Here is a 17,638-nt window from a genome sequence, read left to right as displayed (position 1 = left end):
GAAAATAAAATTTTAAGTTGTATTAAAGATGTTTTCTAAATTTTGTAAAAGTAACGTTATAGATAAAAGATACATTTTTTTAAATACTTTTGAATGAGAAAGGACGTTGTATAGGATGATAAAGATTCCTCCAAAATGTAAATGGATGAAAACAATGTGAATAGAGTCAAATACGTTGTAGAAAGATTGAGAAAATTAAACTTAAAAGTATATATGGTGCCGGGCGTGGTGGCGGAGGCAGGTGGATATCTCTGAGTTCGAGGCCAGCCTACATAGTGAGTTCCAGGACAGCTGGGGCTACAGGGAAACCCAGACAAATAATAATAATAATAATAATAATAATAATTCAGCAACATTAAAAAAAAAAAAAAGAAGGGAAAATCTGGGGCTGGAAAGATGGCTCATCTCTCTCTGCTCTTGCAGAAGATCTGGGTTCAATTCCCAGTACCCACATGGTGACTAGCAATTGTCCATAACTCCAGCTCCAGTGGAATTCAACTCCCTCTTCTGATCTCCATGGGCATTGCACAACATGGCTACACTTGCATACATGCAGACAATGCACTTATGCACATAAAATAAATAAAAAATAAAGAAGGGAAAATCTTCATACATGCATATCTTATATGTGTTATATATGTTTGGTCTTTTTGAGACAGGGTCTCCTTGTAACCCCAATTGGCCTGAACTCATTGTGACCAGACTGGCCTTGAACTCATAGAGATCCACCTCCTCTGCCTCCCAAGTGCTGGGACTAAAGGCCTGCGCCACCATGCCTAGCACATCCATGAATTTAAAGTAGCTTCAAAAATGAAAAACAGAAATGCTGAACTATCAACAAGCCCATTCTGAGTAGTGGAGTGGGGTGGTACCAAATTAGAGAACCTTTCTGTGTTACTTTTTGTAATACTAGATGCCTGTCTGTCCAACTTAAAACAACTAAATCCCAGCATCCTGTGCTTTCAAAGGGAGATGAGGTTATTTCTATAGGGAGACTGCTGCAAACCCTGTCAAGGCAAACATTTTACTAAACAGTACTAGTGTTTGACTTAAACTCTTGTCCAAGGTTAGAAGGACCAGATTAAAGTATTCTCTGATGGGCCCTTTTTATTTGTGTTATAAAATGCTATTGTATAGTTTTTGAGGTAAAATGTCTGAAAAGACTATTGCTCTGTGATCCTGTTTCTGAGGAGAGAAAGTGTGTATGTGCACGTGTGTGTGTGTGTGTGTGTGTGTGTATGCGAGAGAGAGAGAGAGAGAGAGAGAGAGAGAGAGAGAGAGAGAGATCACACACCTGGGCAAAGAAAGTGGGTTTGTTAACAGTGTTGGGTGGCTTTCTCTCGGTGATTGGATAAGGTAGTTTTTAGACTTTTCTTTAGCCTTCCTCACCAATGCTTTCCAGCATAAGCAGATACTAAATCTGATATGACTAAAACCAAACTCTACAGTTCCTTTTGTACACATAATCCATCGAGGACACAGTTGCTCTATTCTTCCTACGCTGAATTACCACCAGCCTGTCTGGCCAGCAGCGTCCTTGGATCTTTCTCCCAGTGGGAAGAGGAAAAGCAAGAGAGGCGGGTGTGGGGAACTGAAAGCAAGCACATGGACGGCCAGAGTCACATTGCTCTGTGGACTTCCCCTGGGAGTCCACCCTGACCCTTTCTCTAGTTGACTGGGAGATTAGAAAGTTCTTCATAGGGGCTGACCATCTCCCTAGACTAGTTGGCCTCTCATTTTCTCTTGTTTTAAACTATTTTATCAGGAAACCTATGTAGACAAGTATGGAGAGGAGAATATAAACCTTGGCTCTGCAGTTCTGAACACTAACAGCAGCCAGTCAGGTCTCATCCACACCTTCTTCCTCTGAAGGTCTTCCCTCTGCCAGAAGTTTCCATCTTCATTTTCAACTGCTTAAATTAACAACAAAAAAAAAAAAACACTTAGTTGTGTTTTTTGGTAGCCTGCATGTACTGCCTGCCAGAGGGACTGTCTTTAAAGTGCCTAATATCAGCCACGTGGACTTTGGCATGCCTTGGGAGCGGCGCTGCTCTGCCCCCTACCTGAGTCTAACTGGCTTTCCTCTTTCCTGGTCTTTGTAGAGCCTTTCTCAAATCCCAGTTGCAGCTATTTTTTTTTTTTCTGCTGATCTTTCTTCTGATCTTTATCTTACTGTAATTAAATATTTGCTTATCTTAGTCTTTTCTGTTAAGCTGTAATCTCTGTTATAAAAGGAGTATTTTCTTTCTTTTCCTTTCTCCTGTGGTACTTAGTGATTACTGAAAAGAAAATAATAATGTCAAGTTCAGAATCATTGGAGAAAAATATTCAAGTATAAAAGAAACATTTTTAGACATTACCTAAGGCTAAGAATAGTTTCTGCTATCTGTGTGTATTTTTAAAGCTTTAAAGAATTATTATAAACTAGATTATTTTTTGCTTTGTTTTAGAAAATTTTTAAGCATATGTATCTGAGGTCTTTAGATCTGTTCCAATCTTAGAATGCTTTTTTCCATCCCAGGAAAAATACCTAAAAATATAAAACTAGATAGCATTGAGTTACTTTTATTGGATAAGAGTTATTCTTGACTCTCCTTAATGAATTATTTTAAAATGTGGATTTAAATCTTTAGTAAGAGAAGTAGGCTACTTTTAGAGCCTCCTTAGCCCCATGAAGTAGACAGCAGCCTCATCTATTAATGTAACTCATACTATAGAGCTCCCAGGATTATTGTGCCTCATGTGTTCGTTCACTGCTTGAATTATCTCAGCAACCCTTGTCATCTGGGCAGAGATGTACAGATAGGTATTGTTACCTATCTGCAAAGAAGTAATTAAGGTTTAAAAATCTGGAGGGAATTATTGTCTACAGCAATAAGTAGCAGTCTGTCTAAAGTACAGATTATAAACCAAAAGAATTTGGGATTAAATGCTTCAAACTTGCAAAAACATGAAACCACTTTGCTAAGCATTGTGTGTCTTTGGGACTGGAAACTGGTTCTTGTAACCTGAATGCCTTAGAACTACAAAAATGATATCTCGTTATCTGAGCCAGTTCTTTCTCCGACTTTGCTGTCAAATGTTTTTCCAGGTACTTTGATGATGTAGCAGGCATGCAGGTGTTACTAAGGTTCTCTTTCTCTCTACTGAGTGGAGGGAAACTCTGGGAAGCTTGTCTCTGCATAGTGTGACCTGCCTCGAACCATTGCTCCGATAGACTTGTATGAGCCACTTCATTTTTAGTTACCCTCTTCACCCTTTCTGTGACCATTACTCTAGAATTACAGAACAGGTTACAAGTTGTGGCATAGTTCAGGAAGGTGCATCACTCTAACATGAGTTGGCCTCCTGCACGATTCAGTAGCTTGAAGTTTGGGTTGAGAAGAAGAGCAGTAAATAGACTGTTGCTGAGCATCTGCCCTGAGCAAGAGTTACACCAAGGAGACGCAGGGAAGGTGAGATTCCGTGTTACAGTGGGACCAGTGCCATTCTTAGAACTAGAATGTTGTTAGCTTCATTAGCTCAGATGAGGAGTCAGTTGCCTGAGTGCTGTTGCCTTTATTATTCCCATCAACCTGCCCTTTCACAGTTGTCTAGCATCTAGCATATAAATTTTTGCCAAAACCAAGAATATTTTAGGGAACATGAGGTTGACTATCTGGTCTTCACATAGATACTTTAAGAGTCTGAAGATTATTTGTGGGTTTAATTTTCTAAATGCCATATGTATCATTTGAACCTTTTTATGTGAAATGACGCTGCCTGTAGCTGGGAGGCTTTATGCTGGGTGCAAGAGGGTTGGCTTTGGTATTGGGAGGCTGAACCACCAGAGGCCTCAGCTGGTGACTGTTGCTCTTATACTGTCTTGTCCCCTGTTAAATTGGTTGGTGGTACCTTTGTCAAAGAGTTGCTTGAAGGTTTTATTAGACCTTGAGCTAAGTTGCCCAGCACCACAGTGGTAATCCACACATTTTCAGGTTGCAGCTGCTTTTGGGATCATGTAGCTCTCCTCCTCTGATGCTGTATGTTGCTACTGTTCTCCCAAACTTCTGTCCTGGCTGCATCTCCTAAGCTCCAGGCCTGCAGACGAACTGCCTACTAGACAGGTACACCCCAGATTCACTGGGTCTAAAACCAGAACCCAGTTCCCATCTTGGCCACTAGCTCTGATGCTTTACCCACACAAGAGACAGGAATGGCCCTAGACCTCTCTGTCCTCCTTGCCAGCCCTTTTCTGCTTTCATAACTATCCTGGGTTCCCTCCTGCTTGTCCTCACTGACTCCACCCCAGTTTCCCAACTTGATGATTGTAAAGCACTTAACTTGCCTCTCTGACACAGTGAAGCATCACTGCCTGAAAGCCTCACATAGTGCCCCCTTGTCTTTAGTGTACTCAGACCTTTAAGTGGGGTCCCTTGTGACCTAGATCCTGACCACCCCCTTTTTCTTAGCCTTCCCCCATATACTCCCCATACCTCATTCACAGAAGAACTTTGCGATGCCAACAGCATCACTATTTTGAATCTTTTCATGGATTGTTTCTCCACTAGTATGTTCCCATCAACCTCTTGCTTCAGTGTGATTCTGGAAAGTATGTGGTGTCCCATGTCATTAGAGGCCTTCTCCCATGATAGACCAGGTGTTCCTCCTGGGACCCTTTGTCCACCACTGCTGTATCATGGGGTGCATGATCCTGTGATTCTCCAGCCCCTCTTCTCAGTCTGAGGGTAGCCAAAGAAGATGGGAACTCTTCCCCCTTCAAATAGCAAATGTATGAGTGAATCCCATCAGCTCTTCCTCTCAGATCAGGAGTGTCCCACCCACCATTTGACATTGTGATCTAGGGTTTTCTGCAAACGTGTTGGGCCAAATTCATAGCTAATCTAGAACACATATGGCCAGGGGCTACAGGTTAGACACACCTGTCCTGAAAGCACAGCTATCTGGTGAATCAAGACTTAATGCTCCACTATTAGCTGTCACGTCTTTGACCCAATGAAATGGAGTCACATGTGGAAGCTAAACCACCATGTCAATCAGTGGAATTGTTGCTGAGTTTGCATTCTAATCCCCATCTCAACTTGCGTACCTCTGGCTTCAGAGTTCCACCTCCTAAATGATGGTATCCTTCTGTGGGGAAAGAATATGCAGGTCACCCCCCCCCCAAACAAAAAAACCAAGAGCTGCCAGGTGTGGTGGCACATGCTTTTAGTCCCAGCACTTGGGAGACAGAGGCAGGTAGATCTCTGTGAGTTCAAGGCTAACCTGGTCTACATAGTGAGTTCCAGGCCAGGGCTACATAATGAACCATGTCTCAAAAAGGAAAAAACAAAACCCAAACCAGAATCATCAGGTCCTTCAGGGTTTTGGTGTTTTTGTGAGAAAATCAGTGAGATAGGGATTTATGTATTGAGATGGGAATTTCATTAGCACAAATCCTCATCTCTGAATCAAAGCAGTTCTTGAGGCCCTGACAAGACCACTTGGCCTCAGAAACTTGGTGAGTAGGAAGATAAAGGTGGCCCTTTGAGACCTCTGGCAGCCTTTTCTGATGACATACTTTCTGATTCCTAAAACTTAAGTCAAAAGTTCATCACAAAATAAATTCAGGAACTTGAGGAGATCATGCAGCATTCTTAAAGAATGAGTCTCAGTTAGTCCTTTCATGTAATGCTTTAAAGATAAAGCTGCCTCAAAACTTAGATGCAAGCCAGGAGTGGAGGCACATATGCCTGGCATTTGGGAAGCTGAGGCAGGAAGATTGAGAGTCAAGGCCAGCCTGAGCTACACAGCAAGACCCTGTCTGAAGAAAACAAAACATACACACTCAGATGCAGAAGTCTTTGCAGACATCGCTTACTAAGCCTACTAGTGACCATAAGGAACTGCAGGATGAAGACCCACGTTCTGAGAGGGCCTGACGATGGCCCTCCTGAGGAGAGGCGGAGGCAGGCTGTGTAGACCTGAAGAGTTCTGCTGTTTCTCTGCTTTCATGACCCTGGGCTGCCTACTTTTCCCAGCTTATCTCTGGAATCCATAAATGCTGAAATTCACCAACACTTTTATGAAACTCTGTTTTTATTAGCCCCCAGTGATACTAAAAGTAAAAAGTGAGTTTATCTGTTCTCTTGATTTCATGCGTTGGGTCAAGTCTTCCTCTTTGGGAGCTGCATATGACACTGTTCCACCCTTGGAAAGTAAGCTCAGGATCAGGAAGTCATAGAGAGAGGTGCTCGTCAGGCATTGCTGTGGCATGTCCCATCTTCCAAGCCCTGACCATTATTCTGGCCATTTCTGGGCATGTCTGCTGAGTTGTGATCATTTCCAGAGTTACTTAGTAATGAACTTCAGACAAACAAAAGGTTAAGTTAGATTTCAGGAAGTAGCCACATCTTAATTGAAGTCTAATATTTTCAATGAGTTCATTTATCAAATCTCAACACACCTGTATGTTGGAAGTCTGCAATTTAAACCAGCAGACAGCCCGGCATTTGCAGTTGTCTTTATCAGAGTGTGCATAGTACCTGAAAAAGCCCGTGTAGCCTATGCTGTGTACCCTTCGTTGATATCTACCCTCCTCTTGGCTTCATCACTGACCCCTTTGCTGTTCCTTGGGCTCACCAGCAGGCATCTGCAGCGTGGGATTGTGCCCTCCTGCAGAGTACTCATACCTTGAAACGGGAGTTATGTAGGAGCTATGCCACAAAGCTCTGCTCAGGTAGGTCCAAATAGCAAGAATTTCTTTGGTCATCTAAAATCCCATGCCCTGCTGTGGCCCCTCCCATGGCCACTGCCCTTCCTGCTGTCCTTCCCCTACTTCACCAAAAAGCAGGTTGCCATCTAAGTTTTTGTTTGGTGTGTCTCCTATTCAAGTGAAGTGCTGTACTAAGGACAGAGGCTTGGTCTCTGCTGGCATCTCCCTAAGGCCTACAGCAGTTCCTGACACAGATGATTAACATAAATAGCTGCATATATCCAAATATAAATAGAATGTACAAATCATAAATTGACTTTTTGACCATTATCCAACCTCATTTTAGATTTCAACCTACCTTTTTTATACAATGGAAAATTAAAACACAGAAAAATTAGATGGCTAAATGAAAATGAATTATTTATTAACTATTTAAAAACAAAACTAGAACTATGTATGGCTTCCTCTGGTCAGTTATTTAGAAGGGGACAGAAGACTGAGAAGAAATAGACCTCTTAAACAAACGTAATAAGGGACAAGGAAGGAACCGTGGTGGCAAAGCTTTGTGATAGGTAAGTGAGGTGCTGCTTTTAACTCTAACAGCCCCTCACCTTGCATATGATTAGTGCTCAAGAAAAAAGGTGCTGCCAGATCTGGTTTTTGTTATGGAGCCAGTCTTTTCTCCAAGACCTTGTCTGTGCTATTCTGTTTTTCTATTCTCTCCCCAAATAGATAATTGTTCTGACTTCTCTTTCAAAGTTCTTTTAGTTAGAAGTATCAAATATAAGATATTTGTATTTAGTCATAAATTAAGAGATTTTTGTTTGGTTGAAATCACTTTTACAAATAGCTGAAAGGATCAAAGGGTTGACCTTTGATGTCTGGGAAAATCCATTTCCCACAGGCATCCATAGCACATACAAAAGCAAATTGTTTCTAACTTTACTTGTGGAAGAGCCATGGACAAGCCACGGTGATTTTGCTGGCTTAGCGACATCTGACCTCAGTGTTGTTTACGTTTACACAGACATCCTTGGAATCTTTCTTTTGATAAAAACAGTTGTTTATAAATATCATATTGTTTAGATACCCAACAGTGAGTTTGGGAATAGGACCAATTAATTTCTTTTTAAACAGGAAAAAAAATGAAGTATAGCTGATCTTTTCAGTGAACTGAAGTAAACTCTAGATATGCGACTTTGACTTTGGAGTTGAGAACTGTGAACATTCAGGCTGAGTGCATTTAGGAAGAATAGAAATAAAGGTGGATACCACAGGAAATGCTGAAGAACCCTTTTTATGTTGTTTGCATAGACTTTACAGTCTATTCTCTTCGTCCTGAGGAGTCCTGAGTGAACAGTGCCGAGGGTATGCTGTCTGCTTCAGACCTCAGAAGGGTGACTGTCACCCTACCACTGGGAGCCTCTTACACAGGCAGTCCTCAGGAAGCTGATGTGTACCCCCTAAAAGTCCAGAAGCCCAAAAGTCCAAAACTCTGCCCACCCCTCTACTAACAGGGGTTCTGTTATGCAGGGCCACTCCTCTGTTTCTTTCTTTCTCCTGGGGTGTAAGTGCTGGGTTGACTTAGGGCTTGTTTAACATAATGCAGCCCAACAGGATTCAACTCTGATAGCAAGATTCAACATGGATTTATTTAATCTGTAGGCTGGATTTAGAACTAAAAGAAAAAAACTTTTCCCCCTCTGTGGCATTTAGGTAATATGTCACCTTTTCCAAATAAATAAGACAGGATGGATAACCATAGCATGTGCCCTTTGGCTGCAGATGCTAACTAGAGTATGGTCCTGCATGCTTTTCAAGCAAGAGTGATATTTAGCATCCATTCATATTCGGTGTTCAGTTTCCCTCATAAAACCCCCTTGTAGGATTGCTGCTTGGATATGGAAGTTTAGTCTGGGACCACACATAGCAGAACATCTTGATCCAAATTTTAAACTGATGAGCCTCTCATCTTGCTATATAGACAATGAGGATCTCAATTATGCAAGCATAGATCAAATTGGGCAACATTTTAGAGCTTCATTCAAGTAAGGAAAAAATCCTAATAGAAAACAGTCCGAAGTGTAGGTAGAGGGCAAGGGCATTCCTGTTCTCTCCAGGGTTACAGAACTGATTTTCATCTATATTAACATCTCAGTTATATCTCTTGGAGATGTGAACATTGGGCACTAGAGGCCATCTCATTGTGTCACTCTATTTGACCTGTCTGGCAGGCAGGGAGTTTATAAATGAAGAAATTCACATGTCTAACGGACAAATTAGAAAATACACAACTTTACTAGCTATTAAAGAAATATAAAGACTGGCCTCTTAATCTTTCAACTTGGCAAAATGTAAGAATGAATTATATTACTGCTTCAAAGAAGGATCATTAAGCAGATACAGCCTTTCTGAGGCACTGGGACAAGAAAGCATTCAAATCCTTTCACCTAGCTACCCTGTTTCTACAAACTGACAGCCAAGAATTTATTAAGGGAATGGATTAGAAACTTTCAAAAACTGTGTACAAAGTTGCAGCATTGTTTGGTAATAAGTATTTTAATTATAGGGATTAAAATAAATGAGTATAAATCTGGTAGGTTTTTCCAATGTATTTAAATGTGCTATTGAGGTGGCAGGATCACTCCGTGGGTAGAGGTACTTGCCACCAAGCCAGATGACCTGAATCTGATCCCTGAATCCACGTGGTGGAAGGGGAGAACTGACTTCTGCAAGTTGACCACTGACTGCCATACATAAGCGATAGTATGTGTTCTCTCTCTCTCTCTCTCTCTCTCTCTCTCTCTCTCTCTCTCTCTCTCTCTTTCTCTAAGTGTAAAAATAATTTTGAAAGTGCTCACTGAAAAACAAAATGAATCAGTGTGCTAAACAATGTGAGATATAATCCTTTTTGGGGGCAGAAGCAGAGATGAAAATCAAAACTGCTATATTATAACAAGGATGCATCCTCCCGTCTCACCTCCCAACTGCTAGTTCCCATCTTCACTTGAATTGCCTCTTGTTTTTATACAAGTATCTATTTCTTTGTGTAACATTGTCAAAATGACTACTACCCAAGAAAGTGGTACCACAACAGTTTGGTGTGCTGCTGGGATTGGAAGCTGAGGACAGGTGAGAGGTCTTGACTTGTGATCTAAATGAAGTCTAGGAATAGACATCAGAAGGCAAATATTGGCTATTCAAGGATTCCCTTCATTCACTGGTGAATAAAGATATTTTAGAGAATACAGTGTGCTTCTTTAGAGTAATAGTCACAAACCTACTTATAAAGAAATCTCTGTCAGATATTGCCATTGAAGGACCTCCACATAGTGGTTCCAGGAACTTTATACACTGTTCTGTCTCATTCTCAAAGATAACACTGGTATCCTCCCTTCTGCCTCTTTGTTTTTTATGTATTTTCAAGTATAATGATATAATGTGTGTGAATGCATACATACTAGGTCTTTTAAGTTTTTTAATGATTGAGGTAGGCTTTGAATTTGTGAATTCTGTACCTACAGATTCAACCAGGCATAGATGGAAGTGTCACAGAAGTAAGTTGCATCCCTAGTGAAGTTGTAGGCTTTTTCTCTTGTCGTTATTCCCTAGAGAGTACAGATTCATGACTCCACAGAGGATTTGCATCATGTTGGGTATTGAAGGAACCTGAATTTAAAGTAACAGAAGATATATATATAGTTTATGTACAAATACTCTGTTATTTTATATAAGGGACTTTAGCATGCCCAAATATTGGTATGTAGGAGGGTCCTCTAACCCATGCCCTGTGCATACTGAGGGGTGGGTATATGCTTCTATTATCCTGCGACTTTAAAATTTTATTTATATCATTTAATCTCACATTTTATATATAAACCAAATATTTAATATCTTTATTAATAAAATTTATTTTGTCTTCTACATCTCTCTTGGAATAAGCTATTCAGCCAGGGCAGATTGCCGAAAACGTAGCCATAAGTTATTTTTCCAAAGTTTAGTTTTCAAGTCCATTAGTACTTGAAAGCCTTGGAAGGTTTACACAATGATGACGGAGCTGACTTCACAGAAGTGCCAGTTCGTTGTGGTATGTAAGTGCTACTTATTCAAACTCTGCTTTGAGGGCTTTCTAACACTTGTTTTCCTGTGGGAAACTTCATTTCATTAGAGACAAAATCTTCTATATTTTCTCCCTGGGTTTCTCACTGAAGAGTCCTGTGACCCTAGACATTCAATTTATTTTCCAGCCCTCTGTGTCCTCTTCTAGAATATTGCATAATCTCTCAGGTTCTGTGCAGAAAGTTCAACATGTTCTGATTTGGACTCATTGCCTCCTCAACAACCAAGGGCAAGGTGTGTCTAGGGTATGGTAGAGGGTTAAAGCCTGTATGCCCAAGTGAAGGTTCCAGATCTCCACAGGTGTTCTATACTGAGGCCAGAGGTCAGTTACCAGCACCACTGTGGAACCCAGGTTCAGAGCTTCCCCACCTGTTTACCTGAAGCATGGCTCACCTTTGGAATATCTACCTTAGAATCTACTACCCATGCCTGATACATAGCAATTTTTTAGTGATTGATTTCCTCCAAACATCTGTTGTTTGGACACTCCACTCCCCTGACACTTTTCTGACACAAAATACTGTGAGAATCCTGGATGCACATCACTCAGCTGACATTTCACAGTACGTTCGTTTTGACCCAATAACAATTATCTTGACTTTTGGAATGTAGGTACAAGAAGGGTTTCTAACATTGTGCAATTATCCCTTCTAAAAATTCCTTTTGGGTAAGAACTCTCCAGGAGTTTTACTTGATTCAGTGGCCAGGGGTGAGTATTCCACAGCCCTGAGTACTCAGCTAAGCCTCCAAGGAGGATGAGGTCTGAATGACTGCCTCAGCTGCGCTCTTAAAAGACCATGGCCCAGTCTCTCCTTCCTTCCTCTTTCCTTCTTTTTACTTCTTTTGCTTTTCCTCTTGTCTCCAGTATTGTCCCATTCTGTAAAACAGAAGACTGCAGGCAGAACTCCCCACTTCCCAAATCAGAAAAAAACTAGTGTAATGTGCTGATCCTGCTCCCAAATCCACAGTTCATTCTCTGGGTTCATTTCTGTCTTTCAGTACTACTGCATGAGATTAGGTAAAACAGGGAAAGAGGCTGGAATAAAGCCATAGGTGGGTGAGCACAGATAAAAGAAACGAATGGGAAACTGTGCGAGAAGTCAGGTGGGCTTCCTAGATGAAACTGCAGAGGCAACGAACCTGTGGAAGGACTATTTCTCAACTTCTAAGCAAAACCAGTTTTTAGTTATAACATAGCTGCTATTGTTTTTGACCTGTGACTTAGTAAAGTTGGCAGGGGACATGTGATAAGACCTGGCTCTGAAGAGGTACTGAGCTGGGCCTGGAGGATTTCTTGTAGCTGTCTTCAGCTCTAAGGGCATGTGACCTCCAGCCAGCATCACTCTCACCTGGCGGCAATCCCTGTCCCTGCAGAGGATGAGGGGGGCAGTGGAAAAGCCCCAGTTCAGTCCTCACTCCACCACTCACGACTGTATGCCTTGTGTCCTACCATCCATTCGAGCTGAGTTTCCACAGTTGTAAAATAGAAATAGTATGCACTTTGTTTATGTGTTCTCACCAGAACTGCAGAAGACAGTGTAAAGCTAGGCTTCTTAAACTTTCACTCCTGAGGAAAGCCTTTTTGCCTGAGGAATTTTTACATGACCTCAGGTATGTTAAATTAGGCTCTCAAACCAAATATTTACTGATAAAGCTTTAAAATGTATTTTAAAACAATTATTTGATGTGTATATATAATTTCACTATTTATTAAAGATCAAAACAAATTTTCATACTAATGAGATGGATGTGCTTGTTACCTCTACATAAAGAATTAAATTTTGACTGAATAATACTGCAGGATGTGGAACATCTTTGATGGCTTTTATAGTTGGTGGGTATTTTGATTTTATAATCGTCAATGCTGAAAACACTTCATATAAATACATAGTACAAAATAGCAGAAGTATTTGTTTAGGGATATTTTTAAAAAGTTGTTGGAAAATCTGTTGAAATTCCAAGCCTTTCAATACATCATTAATGATTAATGATTGTTATTTAATTTTTAATGAAATTCAAGTTACCATCTCAAGCAGCAGTTTTTAAAATCTTAACATTCAACACAATCCAATCCAATGATATACTTATTTGATGCTTACATGCTAAGGAGTGAAGGTAGGAAAATATTGTCTTTGTTTTCCATAGTTAAACCATTGTTTCTATAAGAACAAAAAACTGTATGTACAGTAAAATACTACAGTTCTTCACATACAATAGTCTGAAATACGATCCTAGTTGACAGGCAGCATTGGTTGTTGCATGGTGTGACAGCACACACAGTGCAACGTGCACATACCTGTTCGGAACCAAGGCTGCAGTGAAACCATGCAGTGCGGCATGGGCAAACACTGCCAGAAGCACTCCAGGTTTATTTCCCGTTTGATTTTGAATTAATTTTTGGTGGTTGCATTAAATTTTCCCCAAACCCCCACATAAGACTACAACCCACTGTTTGAGAAGCTGGGGTACAAAGCTCTTGGCTCTTGCTTCTAGTCAGTGAATAGTAGTTGCGTCATTTTCCTCTAACATCTACAAGTAGGGTTTGCTTCATGGTTATAATACAATTAGACTTACCTACTTCCTGAGGAAAAGGGAGGCAGACAGTAGAGCCCTTCAGACAAGCCACTTTCTGAAGGAGCCATATAGGTTACTGCATCCATCCTGGGTGAGGTACTCCCTGGCTCTGAAGGGTTGTGGGAATAGCAGGAATCATGTGTAGGCTAGTGTTACACCCAGGTCATCTGTGAGCCTCGGAGGAAGGAGGTCAACCAATGGTAAATGTGGGTACAGTTTAGCAATGGCTTTAATTGTAGAATTTTGGCAGATTCCAGACAATTGGCACCTTTAAGATACAACACAGAAATAGTGGTGATTCCGAAATGTAAGGCTTGGCACACGCCTTTAATCCCAGTACTCGGGAGGCAGAGGCAGGCGGATCTCTGTGAGTTCAAGGCCAGCCTGGTCTACATAGTGAGTTCCAGGACAGCTGGGGCTACAGGGAGACCCTGTCTCAAAAAAACCAAAAAAAAAAAAAAAGGAAATGCAAGGCTATTGAAGAGGTGGGTGGTCCCTTTTGTTCAGTCCTTCAAGGGACTTCTTCCAACTACAGACTTTGAAACATTTTATGTCCTCCGGAGATGCTAACCTGCTAATCCATGTTTTTCAAAGCAGGGCAAATAGTGGTTTTACAGCTTGGGTTTGTAGCATGAATGGCAAGCCCAAGGGGAAGTAGCAGTTTGACCTTCATGAATGGATGTCTTCTGAATTATTAGTCTCACTTCCTGGGCCCACATACTTGTAAAGTACTGCAGACAAACTTTTGTATTTCTTATATAAAGAGTATTGATCATCTTTTAGACCTGGGTGGCTCCCCGCTTACTGGGAATTGTTAACAGCTCTCTTGCATTTATGTGGCACTTCATCTTCCTGCATCCTCACTTCAAAAACTAAAGCCACTCTCCCCACGCAGCCCCGGCTTGTACATAGTTCCTGCCTGTGCTTGCAGGTATCAGCCATGGCTTGTACATAATTCCTGCCTGTGCTTGCAGGTATCAGCCATGGCTTGTACATAGTTCCTGCCTGTGCTTGCAGGTATCAGCCATGGCTTGTACATAATTCCTGCCTGTGCTTGCAGGTATCAGCCATGGCTTGTACATAGTTCCTGCCTGTGCTTGCAGGTATCAGCCATGGCTTGCGTGTTAGAACTTGTCCTTCCCCTTGTACTGTGAGTGCTGTCCACTGCTTCCTCACCTGGCATTCCACAACATCTCCCGGGATTCCCAGTGGGAATGAGTACTAGAATCACCTGGAAGGTTGAAGACAGTGATTTCCTGCTCCTTCTTCTGTTCTGATGTAGTAGTTCAAGAAGGGCAGAGCTGGTGTACTCAAGAATCTGCATTTGTAACAAGAAAAATGCCCAATGGCCAGATCATTTTAATGTGGATGGCCTGGGTCACACTTTTATAGACAATAATAAACAGCATTGTCTCTGGCTGTGCTTTGTTCATTTAGTTTCTGTTCCACAGTCCTAGAGAAGGAAAGAAGTTGGCCCAGTGAGTGGGTACCATTCGTCTCCCTTACCAGAGGCAGCTGCTGCACATGCATATGAGCAAGAACAGGAGGAGTCCAAGGAGAGGGCGATGGACAGCTTCACTGTCCAGTGCTGTGTTATCACATGCCTGTTGCACATACCATTACATGTCTTGTCCCAGCTGCTTTTCCCTAAAACTACCTAGTCCAGGCTGAATACCCTTTAGTAAAATGCTTCAGACCAGAAGATTTTCAGGTTTTACTTTATAGCTGGGTAGGTTAGCACATAACCTGTAATCCCAATTCCTAGGAGATGGAAGATTCCTGCTACAAGTCAGAGCTACCCTGGGCTACATAGTGAGTACCAAGCCAACCAGGGCTACATGTGAGACCATTTTTGAAATAGCCTTTTGAGATTATTTTAGATTTTGACATATTTGTATATTCATAATTAGGTATCTTGAAGATGAGATGCATGTCTCAACATGAAATTTGCCTTTGCAGGGGCTGGAGAGATGGCTCAGTGGTTAACGGTGCTGACTGCTCTTGCAGAGGAACCAGGTTCAATTCCCAGCACCCACATGGCGGTTAACAACTGTCCATAACCCTAGTTCCAGAGGCTCCAACACCCTCTTCTGACCTCTGTAGGCACTGCATGACATGGGTGCATTTACACACATGCAGGCAATACACTCATACACATAAAAAATAAAAATAATAAATTTTTTTAATGTAATGAGTATATTGCATGCATGTATGTAAGTGCACCTGTGATATACATTGCCTATGGAGGTCAGAAGAGGGCATCAGATCCCCTGGAACTGGAGTTATGGATGGTTGTAAGCCCCCATGTGAGTGCTGGGAATCAAACCCAGGTCCCCTGCAAGAGCAGCTAGTACTCTCAACTGCTGAGCCATTTCTCTAGCCGCATACCTCACCAGTCACGTGAGGTCAGATGTGAAATCTTATATTTAATCTTATATTTGGTACTCAAAAAGTTACAGGTATCTAATCTTTTAAGTTTCAGATTAAGGGTTGCTGTGCTCTTTCCGTATGAACTTTGAATAGAGGTACAAATAACATAAAAGCTTAAATGTTTCATCTAAGGTGACTAATCCCTCGAGTCCTTAATGAACATACTCTATAACATCTGTCTATAAAGACAAGACATACTTGAGACTTTGTATCCTTACAAACAGTCCTTTCCTGTATAGTAATATACTGAACCTTGCATACTGGTCTTTCCGTGAATGTGTTGAATAGCTAAATAATACACAAACTTGGAAATTAAGCAGGGAGGTGTTAACTATTATCTTAAAATTAAGAATATTGGAGAAAATATTGATTAAAAAGTTTTTGCCTAAAAGATAAGACCGAAAGGCAATTATTCTGAGTCTCCCAGTGTGTTATTTACTGAAAGCACTTTTTGTATGTATGGTGAGGCCAGGAATAGTGTTTTCCTGAGCTAGGGTAGCAGACATGAGCCTGATTTGAAGCAAAAGAGAAAGGGACATGTGAGAGAAGGACTCCCCAGGGTCATACTGTTGCCAGGGCAAATCCAAAACGTCTAACTGCAATGTACAAGTTTATTAAAAAACGCTGCAGAGGTTGTTAAAATAGAAACAGGAAGGACAGCATCAGAAGCAGCTGCTCTCCAGCCCCCACTTCCAAAGTTTAAGGTGTTAGAGTTGCAGCTATCACCTGCAGTGGACAGCTCAGCCTTCTGCTGAGTAGTCCTTCAAGACTGTTCATGTATATGACTTTCTGTGAGATGTGTCCTTCATTTCCTTTTCTCTATATAAAATTTGGGGAAGAATGTTGGGAAATTACAGAAAGAAGATAGAAGATGTCTGGGCTTTATACTGTTTTGAGAATGAATACTGGCTTTCAGACATGGTAGCTTCACAGAAGCCTATTTAGTATGAATATCACTCTTGTATTCATTTAAATCCCACCCTACCTCCTGCTTAGCAAAGATAATAAGTAATTTCTCCATGTTAATGTGCACCATAATTTTTACAAAGGGCCCAGCTTCCCAAACTAAATTAACTTAAATTTTTTTTTTTTTTTCTTTTGAGACAGGGAGACCCTGTAGCCCCAGCTGACCTGGTACTGCTGTGTAGGCCAGGCTGGCCTTGAACTCACAGAGATCCGCCTGACTCTACCTACCAAGTGCTGAAATTTAAGGCATGCACCACCATGCCTGACTCAAAATTTTATTTTTTATTATGTTTTTGGTCTTTTTGAGACAGGGTCTTCTTGTAGCAAAAGCTGGCCTGGAACTCACTATGTAGACCAGGCTGGCCTTGAACTCACAGAGATATGGCTGCCTCTGCCTCCCATGTGCTTGGATTAAAGGTGTGCGCCACCATGGTGACCTTTAATATATTTTTTTAAATTCTTTGAAAACATATTCATACCATGTATATTTTGATCATATTCACCCTCCACTCCTCCCTCTAACTCTTCCTGGTTATCTTCTCTGTTTTTTAGGGACACGTGACCATCAGTAATCATGAAGAACCCATTTGCACACCTATCTGAGCCCTTGGATCCTGCACAACCAGGAAAGAAATTCTTTAATTTGAATAAATTAGAGGACTCAAGATATGGTGGGTACATCGGTCCGCAGTGTAGTTGCTGTGATTACAATTGGAATCTTGTGCAACTGGTTATGCAATTTATTAGCTTCTAAGAAAATTGGAAGAGGTTGTAGGAGCGAGTAGTGAATGTTTGTGGGTTAAACACACAAACACACACACAGACACACACACACACCTTTCCTGCATTGGTTAT

The 17,638-nt window shown here is 41.3% G+C and overlaps 1 protein-coding gene across 1 annotated transcript in view; it reads left to right on the top strand.

Moving 5' to 3' along the window:
• The window catches only part of Aco1 (aconitase 1), a 57,756-nt gene that overhangs the window by 3,670 nt on the left and 36,448 nt on the right, over window positions 1–17,638 (top strand). The window contains exon 2 of the mRNA XM_008851092.2: window positions 17,336–17,454. Coding sequence (XP_008849314.1) covers window positions 17,358–17,454 — 97 coding nt within the window. The 5' untranslated portion in view covers window positions 17,336–17,357. The remainder of the gene's footprint in view (window positions 1–17,335; window positions 17,455–17,638) is intronic.

The sequence above is a fragment of the Nannospalax galili genome, unplaced genomic scaffold (genome assembly GCF_000622305.1).
Source record: "Nannospalax galili isolate Female #2095 unplaced genomic scaffold, S.galili_v1.0 scaffold1245, whole genome shotgun sequence".
NCBI lineage: Eukaryota > Metazoa > Chordata > Mammalia > Rodentia > Spalacidae > Nannospalax > Nannospalax galili.
Note: the sequence above shows the minus strand (reverse complement) of the source record. Positions and strands in the feature narration are given on the sequence as shown.